This window comes from Sorghum bicolor, chromosome 9 (genome assembly GCF_000003195.3).
Source record: "Sorghum bicolor cultivar BTx623 chromosome 9, Sorghum_bicolor_NCBIv3, whole genome shotgun sequence".
Taxonomy (NCBI): domain Eukaryota; kingdom Viridiplantae; phylum Streptophyta; class Magnoliopsida; order Poales; family Poaceae; genus Sorghum; species Sorghum bicolor.
The window spans coordinates 55,542,580-55,568,230 of record NC_012878.2 but is presented as its reverse complement, the minus strand read 5'-3'; the positions used below and the strand labels follow the sequence as shown (position 1 = coordinate 55,568,230).

The 25,651-nt window shown below is 43.7% G+C and overlaps 3 protein-coding genes across 3 annotated transcripts; all 3 read left to right on the top strand.

Annotated features, from left to right (window-relative positions):
* LOC8068972 (piriformospora indica-insensitive protein 2) lies at window positions 4,214-6,292 on the top strand. The gene has a single exon (XM_002441386.2). The coding sequence runs from the start codon at window positions 4,214-4,216 to the stop codon at window positions 5,819-5,821; it is 1,608 nt and encodes a 535-aa protein (XP_002441431.2). The 3' UTR covers window positions 5,822-6,292.
* On the top strand, window positions 11,014-16,947 carry LOC8068971 (WD repeat-containing protein 55). The gene is made up of 15 exons (XM_021447061.1): window positions 11,014-11,176; window positions 11,291-11,323; window positions 11,649-11,713; window positions 12,799-12,886; window positions 12,967-13,039; window positions 14,196-14,302; window positions 14,665-14,707; window positions 14,819-14,875; window positions 14,967-15,043; window positions 15,774-15,819; window positions 15,909-15,955; window positions 16,053-16,126; window positions 16,202-16,257; window positions 16,340-16,478; window positions 16,590-16,947. The coding sequence occupies exons 1-15, from the start codon at window positions 11,082-11,084 to the stop codon at window positions 16,661-16,663; spliced, it is 1,074 nt and encodes a 357-aa protein (XP_021302736.1). The 5' UTR covers window positions 11,014-11,081; the 3' UTR covers window positions 16,664-16,947.
* Window positions 21,518-25,470, top strand: LOC8084441 (serine/threonine protein kinase OSK1). Its single transcript, XM_002441384.2, has 11 exons — window positions 21,518-21,687; window positions 22,261-22,442; window positions 22,602-22,786; window positions 23,018-23,200; window positions 23,293-23,424; window positions 23,514-23,699; window positions 23,857-23,946; window positions 24,013-24,096; window positions 24,211-24,348; window positions 24,432-24,656; window positions 25,018-25,470. Exons 2-11 carry the CDS (start codon window positions 22,265-22,267, stop codon window positions 25,129-25,131), a joined length of 1,515 nt encoding a protein of 504 aa, XP_002441429.1. The 5' UTR covers window positions 21,518-21,687; window positions 22,261-22,264; the 3' UTR covers window positions 25,132-25,470.

Genomic DNA, 25,651 nt, shown 5'->3' with positions numbered 1-25,651 from the left:
GTAAAAAGGCGTGATGGTTTGGCCTGCTCACCTCAGTTGTCCGAGTCACACACACATGACGCGCCATGCACACGCTGCTCGCGGTCGCAGCCCAACAGTCCCTGGTTGAGCGGATCGAGCGGAGCGTCGGAGCGAGACGCGCAGCAAACATTCTCGCTCGGGTTTGAGGTCAGGCTACAGACCATGGATGGATCGATCGCTGCAGTACAGGTACGTCCATTTGGGTAGCCGGTAGAGCCACCCACGGCCACGGCCGGCACGCGGCGTGGAGCGCGGCAGAAGCGTCGTAAGAGCGGTGCCAAGCTGTTCCCCGCCGGCCGCGCGCGGCAGCTGGCATCTACTAGCCCCCAACACTGTGAGCGAGTCTCCCTGGTTCTTTTTTATAGTCGCAGCGTGTCTTACTCCGGATCGTGCATGCCTCAGAGTAGTGGGTCTGGTCCGTCAGGATTTGTTTTCTGAAGAAAAAGAATCAAGGGTAGGGCAAGGGCACAGGGTTTTGCTTTGCTTTGTGGGCCTTGTTTAGTTAAAAAAAATTTTAGCAAAATGTGTAGTACTGTAGCATTTTCGTTTGTATTTGATATATATTGTCTAATCATGGACTAACTAGGCTTAAAAGATTCGTCTCGTCAATTTCGATCAAACTGTGTAATTAGTTTTTATTTTCGTCTATATTTAATACTCTATGCATGCGTCTAAAGATTCGATGTGACGGAAAATCTGAAAAATTTTGCAAAATTTTTTGGGAACTAAACAAGGCCCTGATCTGAAGAGGAAAAACGTTCAGATAGTGGGGTAGACGATTCATCACTAGCTGCTGGCGATGCCGATGCCAATGCCGCCACCGGCAGGCAGCTGCAGGAGCTACTAGCTGCTAGCTACCCAAGCGGCCCATGGCGCCTTGTCCCTCCGGCGCACATGCACGGCGCTCGCATGCGGCATGCCTTTGCGACGCGAGGCGAGACGAGCCTGCATGCCACGCCAATACGCCATGCCGCTGCTGGGCGCGTGAGGCGACGGGTCATCTCAGCAAGCGCTGCTTTCCGGTCAACTTTTACCGCGCGCTCCATGTCCATTCTCCGGTACCAGTACCACCACCACCACGCCCGGGCCGCCCAATGCCCGGAGGGGGTCTGGCCCCGTCGTCAGGTATCTTTCGTCACATCACCTGGGACTGGGAGGTGGTGTCGCCACTCGCCACCACCTGCAGCTGATGAGCTGATGGCGTACTTGGACGGATGCACGCACGCACGCATGCATGCATGCATGATGGTGCCATGATGGCCCCCCCCCCCCCTCCCCCTCCGGCCTCCGCTCCTCGGCTCGGTGACACGAGTGTTCGTCGTCGTCACTCCTGTAGTCCTCGTCCTCTCTGGCGAGTGCCGATCAGTGGTGTGTCCTGTGGCCAGCACTGTGCGCCGTCCCTGTGCTGCAGACGGGAGCCGCATGTGCACTGACCTGTCTCGGCAAAAGCCTCATTGGCCGCTGCCTCTCCTGAGCCTGTTAGAGGCTCTGAGCCCTGATCCTCTTTTTTTTTTTTCTTTTTCCAGCTGGGGTATTGGAAACTTTTCACTCTGCCTGCAGTGCTGTAGATCATGCCGCTGCCGCTGCTGTCTGCGTCATTCTACATGAGAAGCAGTACATTACTCCTCCGTGTACGGAGTAACATGAGTATCTCTTCCACTCCATGGTTGGTCCATACCCCGTACACACCGACGTTATCCAGTATCAACTCTTCCTTTTTCGCGGCAGTGCAATGCAGTAACCCCGGCCACAGCTAGGGCCTTGTTTAGTTCATCCAAAAAGCAAAAAGTTTTCAAGATTCTTCGTCACATCGAATCTTGCGGCACATGCGTAAAGCATTAAATATAGACGAAAGCAAAAAGTAATTACACAGTTTAGCTGGAAATTACGAGACGAATCTTTTGATCCTAGTTAGTCTATAATTGGATAATATTTGTCACAAACAAACGAAATTGCTACAGTACCGAAATACGAAATATTTTCGGAACTAGGCCTTGTTTAGTTCACCTCAAAAACTAAAATCTTTTCAAGATTTCCCATCGCATCGAATCTTACGCCACATGCATAGAGTATTAAATATAGACGAAAATAAAAACTAATTGCACAGTTTACCTGTAAATCACGAGATAAATCTTTTAAGCCTAGTTACTCTATAATTGGATAATATTTGTCAAATAAAAACGAAAATGCTACCGTTCCGAAAACTTTTCGGAACTAAACAAGGCCTACGCCATTGTTGTGCCTGGAGCCCTGGACTGGATGTCCGAGCCTGCAAATCACTCCTTGCAAAGCAAAGCACAGTTAATAGACTGGACTCCATTAACTGGAACTCCAGTGATCGAGGACTAACACTCACCTGCAACTGCAAGCAAATCAAAGCAAAGCTTAGCACAGCATAGTAGTACAGCACTGCATGCATAAGGTCACTCGATCACCCACGCACTGGGAATAATCTGGGATGGGATCCCAATTCCAAAAGGTTACCGTGAAGGCGTGGAGCCGATCACGGATCGGCGATCATCGCCTACAAAGAAGGAACCCTCGTCCTGCGCCCTCTCGGCTCGGGACCAATAATTCAGGTTCAGAGAGCAAGTACCCCGGGGTGAGGTCCCAGCCGGGCAGCCAGGTCGTCCGGCTACCTCTAGCGGCACCCTAGCAGGCTACAACCCTAGCTTCTTGCTCCCCACATGCATGCATGCATGCGTGCGTGCGTGGGCGATCAACGAGCGGCATGCGCGGTGGCCGGCGCCAGTGTCTGGGCCGTGAACAACTCGGGGTGCCACAGTGCTCGCTGTAGTGCTGCTGCTGGAGTACGAGTAGTGGCGTTGCTCGTCGTCCTCCCGCCTTGATGGTGTCCAGACGCCAGACGACACAGGGTCAAAGGCAGACCACACGAGTCCTCAAGGTACCAACGCATTGTAGCAGCAGTGTAGTACGTGTACTCCTACACATGCAGAGGTCGCGGAGGTGAGGCTTTGTTTAGTTCACCCAAAAAGCAATCAGTTTTCAAAATTCACCGTCACATCGAATTTTATGACACATGCATAAACCATTAAATATAGACGAAAGTAAAATCTAATTACACAGTTTAGCTGAAAATCGCGAGACGAATCTTTTGATTCTAGTTAGTCTATAATTGAATAATATTTGTCACAAACAAACGAAAGTGATACAGTACCGAAATCCGAAATCTTTTCGAAAGTAAACAAGGCCTTCTCCCAACTACAGTATGCAAGCTGCAGTGGCGAGACCGCAACGTCATACTGCGTGCGTGTCTGCCACGGGTGCCACCAGAGGCGCGCGAACGGGCAGACAGTCTGGTTTGGAGTTTGGGATTGGAGATGACGGATTCAGTGAGGATTACTGCGATCAGCCGGACAAAAACTCTAAATAAGGTCTTATTTAGTTCCAAAAATTTTCGAAATTTTCTCGTCACATCGAATCTTTAGACTTATGCATTTAACATTAAATATAGATAGAAAAAAAACTAATTACTATATACAATTTGTCTCTAATTTATAAGATAAACCTCTTAAGCCTAGCTATGTCCATGGTTTCACAACAATTATCAAATACAAATATAAGTGCTACACTAGCTATATCTAAAAAAATTTTGCGAACTAAACATGGTCTATCAGAAGGTGTTTAGTTAGGGGTGCTAAAGTTTAATTGGTACAATAGTATTTTTGTTTTATTTAATAATTATTATCAATCATAAACTAATTAATATTAAAAGATTTGTGATCTTCTATATTTAGGCCTTGTTTAGTTCCTCAAAAATTTTGCAAAATTTTCCAGATTCCTCGTCATATCGAATCTTTAGACGTATGCATGAAGTATTAAATTTAGATAAAAATAAAAACTAATTGCACAGTTTGGTCGAAATTGACGACACGAATCTTTTGAGCCTATTTAATCTATAATTGAATAATATTTGTCAAATACAAACGAAAGTGCTACTATTTATATTTTGTAAAATTTTTTAGAAGTAAACAAGGCCTTAGTACATGTGTCAATCATTCAATACCAACGAGAGTTTCACTATTCTCCGTTGGCAGAACAGAGCATGTGGTTGTTCGTCAGCTCTCCTGCAACAGTGATTATCGCCATGCCAACAGGCGCACGCACGCAAACACGGACACTTTCTCCCCATGTACGGACAGGTAGGTCCTCCCCGGTCTCGTCACGTCAGATGCCCCTGTGGACTGTGGCCTGTAGGCCACCCCACCACCCGCATTTCGACATAAACGCTGCCACCCTCGATCCGACGCCCCGCTCAAACCATCGACGGCCCCCAAAAGCGAAACCCGAGACCGCCACCGCCCGGCAACGGCAGCAGAGCGTGCAGAGCCACACGCGCGCGCGCGCGGCCGTCATGGCGCCGGCACCATCCTCCTCCCCCTCCTCCTCCAGGACCCTCCCCCTCCCTCCCGCCGTCCTGTACCTCCTCCTCTTGTCCCTGCAGGTCGCTGCGGCCGGCGCGGCCATGGACCCCGCCGAGCGGGAGACGCTGCTCCGCGTCATGGAGTCGGTCTCCGCCGACCGCGACTGGCGCGAGGCCGCGGGCGACGACCCCTGCGCCTCCCCGTGGCCGGGGCTCGAGTGCAGGCCCGGCACCGCGCCCGCTCCGGGCGCCAATGGCAGCGCCGCGCGGATGCACGTCGCGCGCCTCGACTTCGGGGTGCCGCCGAACCCGACGTGCAAGGACACGGCGACGTTCCCGGTGGCCGCGTTCGCGCTGCCGGAGCTCCGGGCTCTGTTCCTCGTCGGCTGCTTCAAGAACCCCGACGCCGTGGCCGCGTTCGCGCTGCCGCCGGCGTCCAACCTCTCGTCCTCGCGCCTGCAGCAGCTCAGCGTCCGCGCCAACCCGTCGCTGTCCGGCACGCTGCCGCCGCAGCTGGCCAGCCTCCGGTCGCTGCAGGTGCTCACCGTGTCGCAGAACGCGCTGGTCCGGGGCGCCGTCCCGCGGGGCATCGGCGAGCTCGCGGACCTCGTGCACCTCGACCTCAGCTACAACTCCCTCACGGGCCCCATCCCGACCGCGCTCGGCGACCTGCGCGGCCTCGTCGGCCTCGACCTTAGCTACAACTCCTTCTCTGGCACCATCCCGAGCCGTCTCGGCGACCTCGCCCAGCTGCAGAAGCTGGACCTCAGCTCCAACAACCTCACCGGCGGCGTCCCGGCGGCCCTCACCCGCCTGAAGGCGCTCACGTTCATGGCGCTCAGCAACAACGGGCTGCGCGGCGGCCTCCCCGCGGGACTCTCCGGCCTCCGCGACCTGCAGTACCTGATCATGGAGAACAACCCGATGGGCGTCCCGCTGCCGTCCGAGCTGGGCAGCATCGCGCGGCTGCAGGAGCTCCGGCTGGCAAACTCCGGCTACTCGGGCTCCATACCAGACACGTTCGGCCTCCTGTCCAGCCTCACCACGCTGTCGCTGGAGAACAACAACCTCACCGGGCGGATCCCGGCGGGGCTCAGCCGGCTGAAGCGCATGTACCACCTCAACCTGAGCAAGAACGGGCTGGACGGCGTCGTCCCGTTCGACGGCGCGTTCCTCAGGCAGCTCGGCCGGAACCTGGACCTGAGCGGCAACCCGGGGCTGTGCGTCGCCGACAGGGCCGTCGTGCCGGACGTGGGCGTCGGAGTCTGCGGCGGGGACGTCGCCTGCGACACGTCCGCCGCGGAGAGCTCGGTCGTCGGGAGAGTGGTCAGGGGAGTAGTGACGAGGGGTCGCTGGCCGGCTGGGCTGCTCACGCCCGCCGCCGCGGTAGCGCTGTGCAGCTGCCTATTGCTCTGATCTCTGATCATCCAGCGTGGCATGGGTGCATTTGCATGCGATTCTTTGGCATGAACTTGCATTGCATGTTTGCACCGGTTGATCTCTGATTCTCTCTCTGTACGTAGTTGTGTTGCTGTAACTTGACGATGTTGATTGTGTGAGGAGTGTAGTTGCGCCTCGTGACAACAAGTCCTTCAAAACTGTGAAGACCGGAGATGACGTTGTTTGTGCGTGATTGGCACACACGTGGGGTTTGTCGGATCGTTTCGTTTCCATTCTTGTGCAGATAGATGGTCATGGGTCCCAGCGGTCAACGGAAGCACCGAGCGCGTGACTTTTCTAACCATAACAAGGTGCGGATTGGTAACTTTGTCGTCACTCTTCGAACACTCTGTCTGCGGTTAGCATTGTCATAAGACACACGTCGTGAGCGGTTAAAACTTCTCCTTCTCCATCTTTCATCATTAACACCGTTTTCATTATCGTTTACTTCGTCCCTTTCAAATTATAAAATATTTTGTTTTTTTCCAATTACATTCCTTGCTGCTCGTCTTAGGCTGAAAAGAGCGGGATCCATCTCTCTAATAGGTTTTAAGTTCCTTTTAGGCTTCATTTTCTCAGTCTCAAATGTGAATCTTTGTAGAAGAGATTTGCTTGTATACCATTAATATGAATTCGTAAATATGTGAATAGTTGACATCATATAAACTGATATGAACTAACACGGATAGTGGTGGGAATCCCATAGGAATTATTCCCCGCACGGAGACGGAGATGGGGAGAAAATCTCTCCCGTGTCATTTGGCGGGGACAGGGATGGGAAAACACTCCTCGACGGGGAATTCCTCGTTGACATCTTGAGTCGTTATATGCCAAGTTTTTTTGGTACTAGGGATTCATTTTCTCGTCCTCTTCCTTTTCGGCGATGACTAGAAGGTATTATAAATTTGGTTTTTGCATGGTGATTTTGAAAAAGATGAAGGCGACAACTACAATGTCAACAACTTTCATGATATGACAACATGGAGAATTAGGTTTCCGAACTTTAACATCAAGACAGAGATGATATTGCCGTCGTGTAATAATTTTCTTTTATCTCTTCTTCGTTTTGTTGTGGTTAGATTTAACCACGATAAATGACTAGTGAGAATAAGTCACCCCTCAACCCAATTATTGATATTGAGTTGAGAAGATTTAGATCGATTTTCCTTATTCTTTGACGGCAGAAGGAAGAAAAATGAAGACACAAGAAACAAGATTATGCCAAGTCCGCCTCCACAAATATTGGCCATTGTTTATGTGGCGCCTGTGTTTTAGTCTTTTATTGAATGTTTGCATATGCGGTCACCTATATGAAACATCAAACATGTTTTGAGATTAAGATTTAGAGCTATACGAAGCGTACACACAATATAGATGAAGAACAATTTCAAGATATACATATTGTATTCTAAAGTGTTTGTAACATGATGATATACTTAGCTAAAATTTAATATAATTCTTTTTCGTTTTTGAAAAAGCTACATATCCGGAGAAATTAAAACGTCTTCCAATTTACAATCATTGATGTCCCAGTTCATATGGATTCCCTGGACCCGTACTATTGATGGGAGAAATGATAGGATAGCTGAATAGATAATGGCAAGGTAGGCTGCTAGCTCCGTTCGGAAAAGAATATAACTCTTGATGCATTCTCGATTAAAATATCTAAAATTTGATTATATATATATAGATAGATAAAAAGTACTGATGATTATTACATCAGATGTATTATACTAAATTAGTTCCAAATTATAGTTCATTTGATTTTTTATCTCAAATTCGATCACATGTCTTATTCAAAATTTGTATAAAATATTATTCTTTTTGTTTTGGCATTCTTATTTTTTTTAAAAATGACTTAAATTTGACTATGTTAGCATAACTTTTTTTTGAATAAAGCTAGTGATTAAATTTATGGTAAACAAATCAAACAAATTATATTTGGAATGGAAGGAGTATATCTATACCTATCTATAAAGAGAGAAACAAATCTTGTAAAGAGAGAAACCGGTGGCCAATATTTTTCTACCGGCCCTTCTGTTCCCTGCCCTGTCCGTTGTTCCCTGCCCTGTCCCTCTTCGTTGCAGGAAACCTCCTTCCGTTTAACCGCTGGTAAAGAGAGAAAAGGAAAATATGTCTGATCGCTGGCCAGGAAGGATCGCTAGCCTTCTGCGCTTGTAGAAAGAAAAAGAAAATAGAATTTTTTTCAAGGTTCCCAATACAAAATCTCCTATATCTTATTAGTTTAATTCGGCTGAAAATTAATAAATACGTAATAATTCATAGAAAAAATCTAAAAATAACGAAACAAATTTTGTTCAGCTCCACATATGTAGATCCATGTAGCAAATAAAAAATAGATGCAAAATGTCTGTCCTATTAAGTTGTTTTTATTTTATTCTTTAATTCGGTTGAAAATTGGTAAATGCGTAAAAATTCATAGAAAAATCTAAAAATTGCAAAACGAATTTTGTTTAGCTCCACATATATAAATCCATATAGTAAACAAAAAATATCACAAATTTTAGTATATTTTTTTGTTGGAGATGTTTGCCTATGCTTTTTCGTATAAAATTAAAATTGTAATTATCTTGCTCTAATTATTATAAAAATTTTATGGTAGCCTATTTAATGTGATTCTTGACTTGTGGTAAAAGTTTTGTATTACTGTCGGATCGCTGGGCAGGATGGATCCCTAGCCTTCTGCGCTTGTAGAAAGAAAAGGAAAATAGATTTTTTTTCAAGGTTCCCAATACAAAATCTCCTATATCCTATTAGTTTAATTCGGCTGAAAATTGATAAATATGTAATAATTCATAGAAAAATCTAAAAATTATAAAACAAATTTTGTTCAGCTCCACATATGTAGATCCATGTAGTAAATAAAAAATAGATGCAAAATGTCTGTCCTATTAATTTGTTTTTCTTTTATTCTTTAATTTGGTTGAAAATTGGGAAATGCGTAAAAATTCATAGAAAAATCTAAAAATTGCAAAACAAATTTTGTTTAGCTCTACATATGTAGATCCATATAGTAAACAAAAAATATCATAAATTTTAGTATATTTTTTGTTGGAGATGCTTGCCTATGCTTTTTAGTGTAAAATTAAAATTGTAGTTATCTTGCTCCAATTATTATAAAAATTTTATGGTAGCCTATTTAATGTGATTCTTGGTTTGTGGTAAAAGTTTTAGCACCATTGCTGCATATCTCGCAGATTTACTAATTTACCTAAATTTATGCTTGCTAAATAGTTTACAATCAATTTAAGTATGTAAAAATATAAAAAAGAAGTTTCCACTACTTTTGCACGATGTGTTGTTACGTCATATGAACACTTCATAAGCCTATGTGTTCATAATATACATACATTTAACTGATATATCATATTTTATAGGAATCATAATCTAAATAAAAAACTAAAGCTAGCAACAAACTTCTCATGTTTTAATATAATACTGAAGTATATTAAGAGATAATACTAGAGTAAGATAAGATTTGCCTAATTTCTATTTTTATTATTAAATAAATATGTCTCCAAGCTATATATTATTATAAATATTAACTATCTAATATCATAGATGTCATGGTTATCAATAAAATAAATTATGGAATTTAAATTTTATAAAAATGATAAATATAAATAGATTGATGTTTTTCTCCCGTTGCAACGCATGGGCATGTGCATATTTGCTAGTATTACAAAAGTATGTTTCGTTTCCTAATTTATACGTTCAGATTCATATTTAAACAATTGTCTTTTTTTTAAATCGAGGGACTGAGGGAGTTCTACTGGCTAGGCCTTCACCCCTTCTTCAGGCCTGTGCTCACGATTCACGTGGGCGTGGATGCTGCTGGCTCTGTTTAGTTCGCTACTCAAAAAATTTTCATCAATCCCATCAAATCTTTGACAAATATATGGAACATTAAATGTAGATAAAAAAAATAAACTAGTTACACAGTTTGGTTGAAAATCACGAGACGAATCTTTTAAGCCTAGGTAGTCCATGATTAGCCTTAAGTGCTATAGTAACCTACATGTGCTAATGACAGATTAATTATGCTTAATAGATTTGTCTTGCAGTTTTCTGACGAGCTATGTAATTTGTTTTTTTATTAATTTTTCTAAAAACCTCTCTCGACGTCCTTCCGACATATCCGATGTGACATATAAAATTTTTTTATTTTCTATCTAAACAGGTCCTAGCTATTAGCATAATAGCAGTTGTAGATTACTGTTGGTGGATCGTGTGGGCGCGTGTGATTGCCGAGCACGAGCAGTCAGGCGCTGCCGGCTCTGAGGATCACTGCTCACCGGCTCAGGAGTCAGGAGGGGGAGGAGGTGAGGCGGTGGACGGACGGCGACCGCCGACGTCCAGTTCAGCGTGTCTTTTGATGCGGTCGCTGCCCGTCTCTGTGCTTCATGTGGTGGTTCGGCAACTTTGCAGGGAGATTGACGGCACTTGCCTGCTCGCTACCACTGTTTGTATGGGTCCGGCCGTACCTCCCGAGCCAAACAACCAGCAGTGCGTTTCGTTTCCGGTCATTGACTGGCGTGACGAATACTCAGACCTACTACTGTACGTAGGAGTACAATACAGTATTCTACAGAACCGGCTAATGGTCTTTTTTTATGGGTCAGTCACTCAGTCAGCAATGAAAACTCGTGTTCTTATCAGAGAACAGTACCACTGTACCACTGACCACTCAGCAAAAATACAACAGATGATGCAGTTTTCTTTTTCTTTTTCGGCGGGAGTAGTAGCTTAGGCCTACTTGTTTAGATACACCTAAAAATCCAAAACTTTACAAGATTCTTCATCACATCAAATTTTGTGGCACATGCATGGAACATTAAATATAGATAAAAAAGATAACTAATTGCACAGTTTACCTGTAAATCACGAGACGAATCTTTTAAGCCTAGTTGCTTCATAATTGGATAATGTTTGTCAAATAAAAACGAAAGTGCTACAGTGTCAAAATCTAAAAAGTTTTTGATCTAAACAAGGCCCAGCTATCTGAAAACTATCTGAAAACTCGGCTGTTTACACATATCCAGCCAGCCAGCCCAGCCCGTTTACACATATCCAGCCCAGCTATCTGAAAACTGCCGTACGCGTCTCAGGCCTTATAGCCCAGCCCGCGCCCATCCTCGGCTGTTTCCCTCTCTGCCAGTGCCAGCCAGCCGCGCCGCGCCGCGCCGCGCCGCCTCCGTCTCTGCCAGCCGCCGCGATGGAGGCGCTCCACGAGGAGCTGCCCTTCGACCTCGACTTCCACCCGTCCTCCCCTCTCGTCGTCACCTCCCTCATCACCGGCGAGCTCTGCCTGTACGCCCTCCGAGCCGCACACACTGAACCCTTTTCCCTTTCTAAGTTTCCGGTTCCGGTTTGCGTGTTCTTACCGCCACAGAGTAACCCCTTCCAATCTGGTTGGTTTCACAGGTTCCGCTACGGCCCGGAGTCGCAGCCTGAGAGGTACTCACGGAAGCTCTCCTGCTGCTCCTGCTCTGTTAATTTCACACTTGGAATTCCGCCTTTCGGTGCTCGGCAGTCGGCACCGTGTTGCTTTGCTTGTGGCATCGTATTAGTGTTCCTTGGTTTTTGCTTAGGTGTGTCCACAATTATGTAACTCTGTAGTCGACTTGAGTTGAGTTGAAATGGTAGAAATATCATGTGTTTAGTGCATTTCCGTATTTCTGGAGTTTGTCATTGCGGCTATGCTGCACTCCTGCTTTGGCAATTCGAACGTTGATTCCATATCTTAGAGATTGACATCACTTCGTTTTTGTTTGATAATAAGGTTATTTTCAGTAAAAGCTCACAAGGAATCATGCAGAGCTGTTCGTTTTGTGGACTCAGGAAAAGGTAATGCCTTATTGCCTTTTGTTATCGAGTTCTCTTATACTAGGTGAATTCTCCATGCGTTGCCGCGGGAATATAAAAGTAATTTTAATTGAGTTAAGAAATAGGATGTAGAAGAATCAGACGTGATTTACATACAATGGCTTGTAAATTTTCTGCAATAAACTGTGGGCAGGGGTATAATTGAAGACAAAAAAAATCTATATGAACTTCAATTGAATGCTGGACCGTGGGCATATATTTGTATCATGATTACTAATTGATTTAAATATGTTTACAAAAATTGATACATTAAAGGAGTTGCGTCAGTAGTCCAACGTGAATGAACTAAAGGAAAGGCATCATGCTAATCTTTGATCTTTAACTTCATAAAGAAAACACGGATCGCTAACTTGAGGAGGAGAAAATACTACTGTGGATCGCTAAAATGCATATACATGTGGATCGCTAACTTCGTAAAAGAATATTAAAAGTTAATGTACATAAGAAAAATTCTGAGCATGTAGTAAGAACAAATTGGGTATAAGAAAGTACTACTACCGGTTGATGATCCATCGTACCTTTGGTGCTTGTCTTTCTTAGATTTTTTGGAGGAAGAGGAACTATCACGTTCTTAGACCTTGCTGACCAACAGCCAGTGTGGAGAAGCGCTGACTTAAAATCAGCAAGTGTGGAGAAGCTGTATGGATGCTTCGACTAATATTTTGTGCCAAACGAAGGAAGTAAATTGCTGGATCATTAAGCCACCAATGGAGGACGGGGTGGAGGTGGATGCGTGGGCCAGGAGGAAATGATGACATGGAGGGCTGTGGGTTCAGAAAAAATGCTAGTGGGCTTTTGCTTTATAAGAGTATAGGATACCTGCCAACCTGTGTACTTAATTGCACTACGTTTTATGGATTATATTCTGGTCTTTGTTTCTAATTCTGCTATGCTTAAAAATGATGCTGCAAAATTAGCAGCTTTAAGCTGGCAATGACAACCTGGAACTAGTTGGGAGGGGAGCACACCTTGATACATCCTGTTGCATACCTTATGTCCCCTAGCCGTTTTCCTGATGGTTTTTTTGCTGTTGTGGTTTGGTTCAGTGATTTTGTCGGGGTCAGCTGATTGCTCAGTCCTTGCCTCAGATGTAGAATCAGGCAAGGCCATTGCCCGCTTGGAGGATGCGCATGGGTGAGTTTTGTTAGTTTTCAGTACTAGTATTTATTTTCTTTGCGGAACTAAACATTGGCCCATTTGTAACTTGATTTTAGGAATGCCATAAACCGCCTTGTCTGTCTTACTGAGACTACGATTGCCACAGGTGATGATGAAGGCTGCATTAAGGTATGAAGCAGTAAGTCTGCTGGCCTAAGATGTATAGGTGCTGAAATACAGTTCAGTTTCTTCATTTTGTTTCCAGTACATTGACATTTCAGGGTCATACAAAAATAAGCATTAACAAGCTTATTTATATATATAACAATGCTTGTACCAAGCATACTGAAATCACTGTTACAAAAATGGAAAATGTCTACTTAACCCCCTCAACTATTAGTGGTTGTCTACTTCACCTGCTCAACTATAAAACCAGGTATCGAAAACCATCTAAATAACCCCCTGAGGCGGTTTTTGAAGGTGGTTTTGCTCATGTGTCATATTTAAAAGTCTATATAACCCCCTAACATATTAATGGTTGACTGCATGACCCCCTCAACTATAAAACATGATATTATAGCCCGTAATGCATCAAATAATGTTCAAATGACTCACTAGATGATCTTTAGGGTCATGTGGACACAGTATCCCGCCACTAGCCTAAACACACATGCTTGCATGCAGGCCCTTTGTTGCCACACCTCCATCTGATCATCCTTCAATTTTTTAGGTAGCCATAGGAGGAGAAAGCGAGAGGGGCGAGGAGCAGGATGACAAGGGCGCAAGCGTAGTGCATGTGCTCAATGTCGTCAAGGACTGCATGAGGTGTAGGAAACAAGGTGGTGCTCATTGTTGTTGGGCAGTAGCACAAGTCTAAAAAGAGTTCAAAGAGGGAGGCAGCCGATGGGCCTGTGTGCAAGGATATGTGCTTATGTCAGTGTGGTGGGATATATGACCATTATTTGAACATTACTAGATGCTTTAAGGGCTACAATATTATATGTTATAGTTGAGGGGTCATGCAGTCAACCCTAGATATGTTAGGGGGTTATATAGACTTTTAATTTACCACGTTAGCAAAACCACCTCAGGGGGTTATTTAGACGGTTTTCAATAGTTTGAGGGATAGAATACCTGGTTTTATATGTGAGGGGATGAAGTAGACAGCCACCAACAGTTGAGGGGGTTAGTTGACTTTTTCCTTACAAAAATGTTCACTTATGTCTGTTTTTGGACCTAAGTGATGTTTTATGAGATGACTCCTTTTTTATTTTATATGCAATTATCTTCTATCAGATGTATAATGTACCTTTTGACTTAGCTATCCCCATTCTTCTAATTTTAGGTATGGGATACCCGGAAACGATCTTGCTGCAACAGTTTTGAAGTCCATGATGATTACATTTCAGATATGACCTATGTGGCTGACTCAAATCAGATACTGGCCACAAGGTACAACTAGATTCCCTGCAGTTGAGATGTATCAAACACAGTTGAAACATTGTCTGCATGCCAAACAACTAAAGATGACCAATCCTCTTATTTTATTTCCAATTTTTTGTCATGAAGCAGGCATAAATACTCCTGTTTTTAGTTTTGCACTTGACTGCTCTGCTACTTCATGCGGAGTAGTTACTAAGTAATTTGATGATGTGATTTTGTTATACACTTATACCAGTTAACAAAAGACATTCTATGAGTCGTTAAAGATGTTTTTATTTGCAGAACGTTTACATGCCAAATTTATCGACATCTATTTTGTGCATGATACAATATGGTAACCTAAGGTTAAACAATCTTTGTTTTCCTTGTAGTGGGGATGGAACTTTGTCTGTGAACAGCCTGCGGAGGAATAAAGTGAGTTGCCTTTGGAGTACGTCGAGTCTTGCTTCTGGTGCATTTACCTATGAATCATAAGTTAACTTGCAATCTTTTAACTGCTTCTAATTCTAATTTAATTAATGCCAGGTAAGGTCACGATCTGAATTTTCAGAAGATGAGTTGCTATCCTTGGTGGTAATGAAGGTACCTATTTTTGGCAAACAGTTTTTGCTAGCAACATTTCTGTCCTGTTGTCATGATAATTTAATTTTATCGTATTCTTTGTGACTCTTAGAATGGCAAAAAGGTTGTTTGTGGAACTCCAAGTGGAGCACTCTTATTATATTCATGGGGATACTTTAAGGATTGCAGGTAACCATGTTTTCATCACACAACATTAACTGCTGAAATAAAATAGCACAAAGATAAAACCTAACTAACGAAACTATTTTGTCTAATGCTATTTGTACAGTACTCCCTCCAGTCTAAATTATAGTTCACTTTGCCTTTGTCCTAAGTCAAACTTCTTCAGGTTTGACCAAGTTTTTAGAAAATAGTGACACCTACAAGACAAATGCGTTATCAAAACTTATTTCATGAAGAAGTTAATGAAACTAGTTTAATGTTGTAGATGTTGGCGGTTTTTTCTATAAACTTGGTTAAAGTTAAAAGAAGTTTAACTTAGGACAAAACCAAAGTGAACTATAATTGGGGCAGAGGGACCCCCATCATTCCATCAATGTAGTTCTCTGGATGCAGCATTCCTTGATATCTTGATGCTTAAACATTGCTTGTATGTTTCCTACCAATATTTTCTCTAATCATCATTGGAATTATCATATGTGGGAGCAATTTTGATCTTATGGGTAATTTGATAAGTAGCTTTATTGGACCAAGTGCAATTCACTTTCTTCGATAATTCCAATTTGCAAAGATCTTGTGATCAGTAGCTCCTTAGAAGGATCTTGACATCTAATATTCATATCTTCCTAAACATGCCACTATGAGATGTTGCCAGTCTGCTTCCTACCAAATTATTTCTGCAAGTGATGTGGTCGATGTTGTCTAAAGTTGTTCACTGACATGTCTTTTTTGTGGTTAGTGATCGCTTTCTCGGACACACGCAGTCTGTGGATACAATGCTGAAGGTTTGTGGGACCCAAACCTTGTTATCATAACTGTCATTTTTGCCCTATTTGTGTATTCATTCTTATTAAGAGTATGCTTTGTGTTCTAGCTGGATGAAGAAACTTTGGTTTCTGGTTCATCAGATGGTGTGATCAGGTTTGGAATTCGCCACTGTTGCTTTGTGTAACTTCTCACTGAGGCAATCGCCTGTTAGTCTGATGGATTGCTGTTCTAATCCTTGTTCTTTGTGTAGATTAGTGGGCATCTTACCTAATAGGATAATACAACCACTTGCTGAACATTCAGAATATCCCATTGAGGCCCTTGGTATGTGCGTCCATTTGATTGTGAGATTTGGTGGAAAAAAACAGCATGTTCTTATGCCTTATTTATGCTATGCAGCTTTCTCAAACGATAAGAAATATCTCGGCAGCATCTCACATGATAAAATGCTGAAGGTGACAACCCTTTCCCATTCTCATTGTTGGTGTGCCCATACGATGGTCTGACTTAGATATCTCTTGTTTGTCGTATATGCAGCTCTGGGACTTGGAAGAACTCTTGAACGGTCCACAGATAGTCATTGGTGACGAACCTGCCGAAGCTGGTAGTGATAATAGCGATGACGATAGCGATGATGATGCGATGGATGTAGACTTGGCCACAGCCTCTTCGAAAGGTGAGATTTTATTGAACTATGCTGCGTGCCATTAGCATGATAGTCCTGCTTTTTGGGTTCACATTTCTTCTCTGAAAGCTGTTTCTTATCTTCTTACTGGGGGGTGTTCAGGGTCAAGGAGTAAAAAGGCAGGTAAAGGACAGAGTTCAAGTAGGCCAGCATCGGATTTCTTTGCAGATTTATAGACGTCAAGTGCCCAAGTTACAAGCTGCTAGTTGTACTCCTTTTTTTACTGTACGTGAGTTCGAGTGTGCAACTTTTACTGCTGGTGCAAGGCATTATGTATATTGGCTGATGGAATATTAGAAGTAGAAACAGTAAGTGTTGTGGGTTGTTTCCCAGGAAACAGGAAAGAGGATTCTACATGAAAAATACTCCAATTAGAAATACTCCAATTAGTATATTCTGCAGATATATAAATACTCCAATTGGCAATTTTGGAGCAAAGAGGGTTCTACATGAAAAATGATTTGTCTTGTTTTTGGTTCTGTGAAGGATGGTTTTCGTAACACAATGCGCCCTGACTTATTAGGCTGTGTACCATGCCGTATAGTGGCTTAAGCTAGGGCTAGGCCATCCCATCCCATCCTAATGGAGTCTGAAAAAATGATTGTTCTTGTATTTGTTTGTTTGGCTGATAAACCATGTCAGGAAGTATTGTTGGTGATTTGTTGTGAGAGAAAAAGACTACCGAATTGCTGGTAGATTTGGCTGATAAGCTCAAGTGAATAGACATGAATTTGATAATGGCAAAGGGAGCCATCAGAATTGGGTGAACACAATAGCAAAGCGAGAAGTTTTAAATTATAAACTTAACCTTTATGATGAACCATATCAGCCATAGAGAACTGAGTTTATTAGCTAGAATCAACATTACTTTTAGCCATGGAATAGTTTTTTTTCTCTCGTAACAAATCTGCATTAGTAACAGCCACAAAAACAATCAGCCGAACAACCTTAGAAACCATCAATTAGTCGTAAGTATACATTTAAGATGCTTTCTTTTTGCGTATCACATGCAACACTCACAAAACAAAATACATATAAGGTTAACATTAATGTGTCGTGGGTCACACATTTAGAGAACACATGACCCATCTTTCTCATAGTCGGGCGTGTCCTCGCCCCAGCACCGCCTGCCTCTGGCTTGCACCGCCTGCAGTTGGTGGCTCCTGTCGCCTCGTCGTGCCACCCGCCTGTAACATCCTAAAAATTCACATTCAAAAATCACTCGCATTAAAAATTATTTTTAAAATATATTTTAAAAACTATAAAATAATTTGAGCTCTATAGTATCTCCATCTAATCCATCCATATTTATTTTTCGCGCACAAATAACAGCAAGTACCAGCAAGCTTACATGCAAGAAAACATAGCAGTGCACCTACACGAATATATATCTCATGCATGCATGCAGGACGAGCATGCACCGACCATTTGCATGCACCTGCATGCAAGGACACGGTGATTAGGCACCGTCCATTTGCTTGCAACGTGCATGCAAATGGGACATCGTCCTTCGCATGAAATTAGTCACCGACCATGCGCTACAGTAGCATTTTTAATGGCACGCAGCTGAGCGCTTTGGCCTATAAAAAGCCAGCCTCGGGTGCTCACTCTCACCACCCGAGAAACACGTTCACCCACTCGCTCACTCGCTCTCACTTCGCGTATACCGTATACAGCCATACGCATAAGCCGAGCTCGACTGTCGTCGCAAGACGAGGTGAGCAGCTCATGAGCATCTCCTTGCTCTTCTCTGTCTTTCTGTAGTATTTTTCTGTATTTTTCCTTGTATTTGTCTGTACCGATTCACTGTCAAGAACTCCACGAATAGAACCATGACATACAGAAGAGCTCTAAGGACCCCTGCTAATTTCTCTCTAACCATGCATGTGTGGGCCATAAGCATTAACTCCAAATAGTACATGCATGCATGCAACATGCACTACCAGCCAAAATTCATCTCGTGAAGCATGTATTTCTTAATCATCGTTAGCTTTTTTCGCATGATTAAAGTCCGGCCATTTCACAAATGCCACATGCTAACTCTGATTTTAATAATTCTTTTTCCTAAATTCATCTAAAATCATGACCTACCTCCCATATTAATTTCATGATTTTTGGAGCTCATTTGAATTTATATGATTATTTATCTGTGCCTGTTGTCTGTGTCGTTCGTCGCGTATTTTAGCTGACGGAGTGAACGAGCCGGAAAACGAGAACGTTGGAAACGAGTACCGCGAGTTTGACGCCGAGGACCCGGACTGTCAGCAGGAGTTTGCCGAGGACGCCGACGGAGGCAAGTCCAACCGATCCCCTTTGATGCATATTGATCCTATTTTTAAACACAACCCGTAGAAGCCGTTTTAAATATTGCATGTACGATATATGTACGAAGTATTTTCGTTGCTTAGTTAAAACCTGTTGAATAGCCATCCTTGAATTGAAATCATCCGGTAACTGTCTTGTTTGAACCTAGGAACAAATAATATGCTATAACAGAAATATTATTATTTAGTATGCTTAGGACTTGTTACTCATCCTGGATACTCATCGCTATATTTTTCAAATATAATAATTTTAAAAGTAAAAGGTGTGAGTGGTGAAAATAAATTGTGGGTATTATGAAAGGGTTAATGAACAAGTTATAGATGTGATTACTATGGAGATGGGGCGGATGGGATCTCTTTTGAGGATGCCTTGGTGTTGTGGCTTATACCTTGCGAGGTTAAGCGTGAAGATATCCGCCTTGTCTTGATTAAGGACTGAGTTGATGATTCATCTTGCCTAACTCATTTATCGTACAACCACTCGCCTTGCATGGGAAAGGCTTAGTCTAAATCCCTCTAGTTAGTATGGCAATCACCTGGAGGCAGGTGTGCAACGGGACACTAAGTGATGTATGTGAAATTGTGGAATTGTATGAAAAGAGCTTTGTGAATTATTGTCGTATCATGAGATGTGGCCTTAGTGTTCCCGTGGTGAGCGCCATTACTTAGCTATGGAGGGTAATGACTTTGATGGATCTGTGCTTGCACGACGGTGTAAGTTATGGTATCCTACTTGTGGGAAAAGTGTACAACCTCTGCAGAGTGTAAATCTATCTGGATAGCCGTGTCCGCGGTCTCGAACGGGTTATGGTTTGGTTTCAACAACTAGATCGGTTGGGATGAGTGAAAGCATGTGAGAGAGTGTGATTTTGGAAATAAATGGTAGACTGTCATTGTGTTGTGGGAACAAGGGTTCAACAACACTTAAAATTATGATCAAACCCCCATTTTTTTAGAAATACTATCATATGTGGAAAAAGAGGTCTTTTACAACAGTATTTGTGAAATGAAACCTTGCATGTGTAAAAAGATAGCTTTATGCAAATAAAACTAAGCCTCATCCTTGATTTATCCATATGCATATATATTGTTATCCCCTTCCGTAGGGTAAAGGTTGGATTTGCTGAGTACTTTGTACTCACCCTTGCTTTATTAAACAGAGGAAGATTCGGACTTCGATCTCGAAGTGGCGTTCGAGTAAGGTCGTGTCTGCACCCAACTAAGCCTGTGGCATTGGGACTCATCAGATGTTCGATTGTGATATCGTTTGTTTCTGGGTCCTTTGGACCTATATTGTATTTTGGTGTCTTATTATTATAGCGTGCCTTCCTTGTCCACGCTTACCGAGACTACTGCGCTGAAACTTATCTGATGTAATAAATGTGTTACTAGCCTCCTGGGACTAGTATTGTATCACATTTGAGTTCCTGGTTTATCAGGGGCGCTTCACCGCCTCTCGCCCCCACCCTCCCCTAAACATAAGGCAGTGCACTGGCCGTGGCATCCTCACCCTTGCCCCCACCCTCAACTTCCGCCACCAGCGGCCCACCGTCTCACCGCGCCACTCGACCCTCGACCTTGCCCTCCCTGTAATCACAAGGCGCTGGTGAGCTCCGCGCTTACCTCGCCCAACCACTGTCCCTTTCTACGTCGGTGTGCAACGCCCCCACCGCCTCGCCCCCGCCGTGTCACGACCCCCCATCCCTTCTAAAGCCGTCGAAGATGAATTTCCTCACGCTGGAACCCTACCGCCAGTATCTTCTTCTTCTTCTTCTTCTTTCCCCTTCAGTGCGGCGGGGCAAGGACTAGTAGGTTGGCCCGCATGACACACTTGATGCGTAGTGATCGCCTGTGCGTTAGACTTTGCGCTCTATGAACGCACAAAGTGGCAAAACTTGGACCTAAATCCAACAGGAGCCAATCATTAAAGACAAGGCTAATCTTTAGTTTCATGAAGCCATAATGGCTGCAAATACTGAAGTTTACACAAGTTTAGGGTGTGGCCATGGCCCCTATTGGCCTTGAGAAGCTCCGCCATTGAACGTCACGCACACCCCTATTGTTTTTCATGGATACAAGCAATATTGAAAAAATTCACATTGTTTCAAATACGGACCTAGAATTGGATAGCTAATTATCATATAAAACGAATTCAAATATATCCATTTAGCATTCCGTATTTAAATCAGGTATAAACATGGATATTTATGACTATATTAACGCTAAACCAGATTATCTTTACAATGTTCATCAAATACACAACACAGGCCCTCCATCTCGTTGTTTGCCCATACATACTGTACTACCAACCGACCAGGAGGAGTAGAGCGTCGTGTCGTTGTGATGCGCAGTCGCGAGGCAGAAGTGATGCTGATGCATCAGGTGAAGAGCCCGGTCTGAGCGCGCGTCACGTAGGCATAGTACTAGAGGACACCGCGAGAGATCCACCTGCCAAATTAGTGCCGCGGGCACGGCCAATCCCACGCGCCCACCGAAACGCCCGAAAACGCCAAACCGTCCCCCTCTCCCGGCCTCCCGTCCGTCCGGGGCCCGGAGTCGACGTGCCGGATCGCTCGCCCGGGTCCCCCGCGCACGCACGAATCTCCGCGCGCCGCGAGCGGACACGATCACACGACGCCCTCGAGGCCCGCCACCGCGGTAGGTCCCATGTGAGCCTCGCTTTTCTCTCCCCCCCACCCCACCTTTCTCTCTCTCGCGTCACTCGTGTGTCAGGCGCATTCCGCCTCTCCTCCGCTGGGCTTCTCTCCCGAGCTCCCCCCGCCCCCCCTCCCCGGCCTCGTATCCGCCGCGAGCCGCGCCTCCGCCGCCTGCTCCGGCGGGCGGGACCCAGCTCGCGGCGTCTCCCCGGCAGCGAGGTACGCACGCCCCCATCGCCTCAACTCTCCGCGCTTGCCTTTGCCTGTCTCTTTGTCCTCCGAGCCTGCCAATTGGGATGCGCGTCTGGCTGGGTGTTTGAGCCGTGAAGAAGCTGGGCTCTGTGACTCGTGTCCCGTTGCTAGCGGAGAGGGATTTCGTGGCGCCGGCTAGCTCCGCCAGATCCGGGACCTCGCGCGTCGTGGGATGGCGCGGTAGAGGTTCGGGCGCGCGGTGTGCCTGTGCAGCAGTGCAGGGGTTGGGGTTGGGGCTGGGGCGCTTCAGCTTCGTTTTCTACAGGCTAATCGGTTCGAATAGTTTCTGAAAATAGGTTGAGGAATTGGCAACGGGATTCTGGTTCGACTCCCCCGCCTCTCCGCGTAGTTAAATTGAGGCGTGCTGTATGTCTGCTTAGCCTGAATCGGTATTACTTGTTTCGATCGTCTAGGTCCAACCTTCGAATGGTATTAGTGCATAGTAGATTTCCATACTCACGAGTGCGCATGGTTTTTAGCTCACGTTTTTTCCCCCCTTTTGCCCTCAAACTAGTATGATATGCTTTGGTTGTGATTCAGGTACATGATGGAGGGGACTGGAAGAGATGCCAACCCATTGAGCGGTTACCGAATTGGCAAAACCCTGGGAATTGGGTCGTTCGGTAAAGTGAAGATCGCGGAACATATATTGACTGGCCATAAGGTGGCAATCAAGATCCTCAATCGCAGGAAGATCAGAAGCATGGAAATGGAAGAGAAAGGTCTGTGCTTATTCCTTCTGTTCAGAACTTTGGTCTGTGGTTCAGCTTTGCACATGATGTATAGAGTATAGACACGCAGCAAAGTTCCTTATTATGTCTTGCAATTTTTCTCTTATGATCAACTGCTCAACTTAATTCTCTCTAATTATGTACCTGCAGTGAAGAGAGAAATCAAGATACTGAGATTATTTATGCATCCTCATATCATACGCCTTTATGAGGTGATAGATACACCTGCTGATATTTATGTTGTCATGGAGTATGTTAAATCTGGAGAGTTGTTTGATTACATCGTTGAGAAGGGAAGACTACACGAAGAAGAAGCCCGTCGCTTTTTTCAGCAGGTGTCTTTCTTGCATATTTCTATGTTCATTCCAAAGATTGCATAATGCATTGTAATCCCTGGTTTGAACTGTAGTATGGCTGGCATAAGCTGTTTTGTGAGCAGATAAATATTTGAAATCTGTTCACCATCATGCTTCTGTCATATCTGCGATCAATAAATTGACTAGCTGTGTTTATTTGGTTCATTGAGCTTAGTTCGATAATTTTCTTCTTATTGACTTTTTATGCAGATCATATCTGGTGTTGAATATTGCCATAGGAACATGGTTGTTCACCGTGATTTAAAGCCAGAGAATCTTCTTTTGGATTCAAAATGCAATGTTAAGATTGCTGATTTTGGCTTAAGTAATGTTATGCGTGATGGTCACTTTCTTAAGACGAGTTGTGGTAGCCCGAATTATGCAGCACCCGAGGTATACATCTAGCAAGATTTACAATTAGCATTCTTCATGGTCCCATTTACCTATATAACTTGCTATGACATGATTCTTCCTTATTTTCTTAGGTCATATCTGGTAAACTATATGCTGGTCCTGAAGTTGATGTCTGGAGCTGTGGCGTTATTCTTTATGCTCTTCTTTGTGGTACTCTCCCTTTTGATGATGAGAATATTCCAAACCTTTTCAAGAAAATAAAGGTAGCTATTGCCTCATTGATTTACCTGAAAAAAGGATTCCTTTATATTTTATTTTAATATGCTCAGTAAATTCTTATATCTAATTGTAGGGTGGAATATATACCCTTCCTAGTCACTTGTCACCTTCAGCGAGGGACTTGATTCCCAGAATGCTGGTTGTTGATCCGATGAAAAGGATTACAATACGTGAAATCCGTGAACATGTGTGGTTCAAGATTCGACTTCCACGCTATTTGGCTGTGCCGCCTCCAGATACTGCTCAACAAGTTAAAAAGGTATAATGATATTGTCTGTGCATCAACTTGACGACGTGTATTTGTTTCCTTCAAACTTTTAGAATCATCTGCTTTTATGGATGATGCTATTCTGTAAAATCCTTATTCTGCCTTTTCTACTTCAGCAAATGATTTGACATTGTTTTGAATTTTGTAGCTCGATGAGGAAACTCTTAATGATGTTATCAAGATGGGTTTTGACAAGAATCAGCTAATTGAATCTGTGCAAAACAGATTGCAGAATGAGGTATCTGTTTTACTCTCTGTTTCTTTTGGTTGTTTTATGGTATCATGACACAGTTTGGCTGTGCAGGCAACAGTTGCCTATTATTTACTCTTCGACAATAGGCTTCGTACAACCAGTGGTTATCTTGGATCTGAGTTTCAAGAATCTATGGTGAGTGTGTTTTTTCTTTTGTCTTGTATTTCCAGATGTTGATTGTGAGCTGTTCAGTACTTGTGATGCTATAAATTTCTTGCTAATATTCTGTCTTGCTTTTGTGATCTCTAGGACTCATCTTTCTCTCAAGTAATCGCTGAAACACCAACTTCAGCAACTGAACTTCGGCAGCATGGGTTTACAGAATCTCCGGGGTCTGGCTTGAGGCAGCATTTTGCAGCTGAAAGGAAATGGGCCCTTGGTCTTCAGGTAATTTTCATGCTAAGTACATCTTAATCTTATTATGTCTTTCCTGAATTATTCTGGTTCATATATCTGTAATTGTCTAACAGTCTCGAGCACATCCACGAGAAATAATCAGTGAAGTGCTTAAAGCTCTGCAAGAACTGAATGTTTACTGGAAGAAGATTGGACACTACAACATGAAATGCAGATGGAGTCCTGGCTGCCTGGAGAGTATGATGCATAGCAGTGATGGCTTTAGTGCGGAGTCTGCTATAATTGAAACTGATGATCTCATGGCGAAATCAACCCCTATAGTGAAGTTTGAGATTCAGGTAGCATTTGGAATCTTAATCATGCGCACTTAAATAAATATATCATGTAACATAGTCTTGATTAGAACATTCACTGTGCAGACTATGATTGACACTGTGCATAACTCGTTAACATATGAGCTTGACTTCTTTATGTGCTATGTTTATGCAGCGAACTTAACTTTGTTAGGATTACATTTGCATGCCAGGTTATTTTTATGAATTGCTACAATATTCACAATCCCTTAGGACCAAGTATATTTGGGATTCAAATTAACATATTCCATAATTGTTCTTTCATTTCATACTAGATGTCCCTTTTTGTTGCATAAAGTCTACTTGAAAAATGCACTCAATTCTAATATACTTCCACTGACTGCAGCTTTACAAGACGAGGGATGAGAAGTACCTTCTTGACCTGCAAAGGGTCAGTGGACCACAGCTCCTCTTTCTGGACTTGTGTTCCGCCTTTCTAACTCAGCTGAGAGTTCTTTGAACCTGACATGATTGGCTTCCCAAGCACAATCCTTGATGCACCCACTGGAGTTTAAAGTTACATTTGAGATGTACATAATGAACATATGTTTATCCTCCAGTAGATTATATTTTCTGGAGTATGTAAACATTAGAGGCAGGTCCTGGTTTGCCTAGACGGTTGTCACCAAAGGTCCTAAACAAGAGGCCACAGGCGAGCCCCAGGCTACTTCCTCAATTAGATGATGCGAGAAATTTTTGGTCTCCTTGGACATGTTATCCCTTTATAAGGTGATCTTGCTAGCATGATACCCAGACTGAAATGTCCCATTGAAAATTGAAAAGAAAGTTTTCCCGTTGACGTACCAGTGTCAGCTCTGACATAACAGGAGAGACAATAATTAGATGTCACAGGAGGTGCACATTCATCAGATAACTGTTTTAGGCCCTATTTGGTTGAGGGAGTTAAACTTTAACTTCTATCACATTAAATGTTTGGACACATACATGGAGTATTAAATATAGATTATTTACGAAACTAA

Coding starts and splice junctions, on each gene's coding strand:
- LOC8068971 (XM_021447061.1), top strand. CDS start 11,082: ATGGAGGCGCTCCACGAGGAGCTGCCCTTCGACCTCGACTTCCACCCG. Junction 11,177..11,290: donor ATCACCGGCGAGCTCTGCCT/GTACGCCCTCCG, acceptor TTGGTTTCACAG/GTTCCGCTACGGCCCGGAGT. Junction 15,820..15,908: donor CTGTGGATACAATGCTGAAG/GTTTGTGGGACC, acceptor TTTGTGTTCTAG/CTGGATGAAGAAACTTTGGT.
- LOC8084441 (XM_002441384.2), top strand. CDS start 22,265: ATGATGGAGGGGACTGGAAGAGATGCCAACCCATTGAGCGGTTACCGA. Junction 23,947..24,012: donor AAAACAGATTGCAGAATGAG/GTATCTGTTTTA, acceptor TTGGCTGTGCAG/GCAACAGTTGCCTATTATTT. Junction 24,097..24,210: donor CTGAGTTTCAAGAATCTATG/GTGAGTGTGTTT, acceptor TGTGATCTCTAG/GACTCATCTTTCTCTCAAGT.
- LOC8068972 (XM_002441386.2), top strand. CDS start 4,214: ATGCCCCTGTGGACTGTGGCCTGTAGGCCACCCCACCACCCGCATTTC.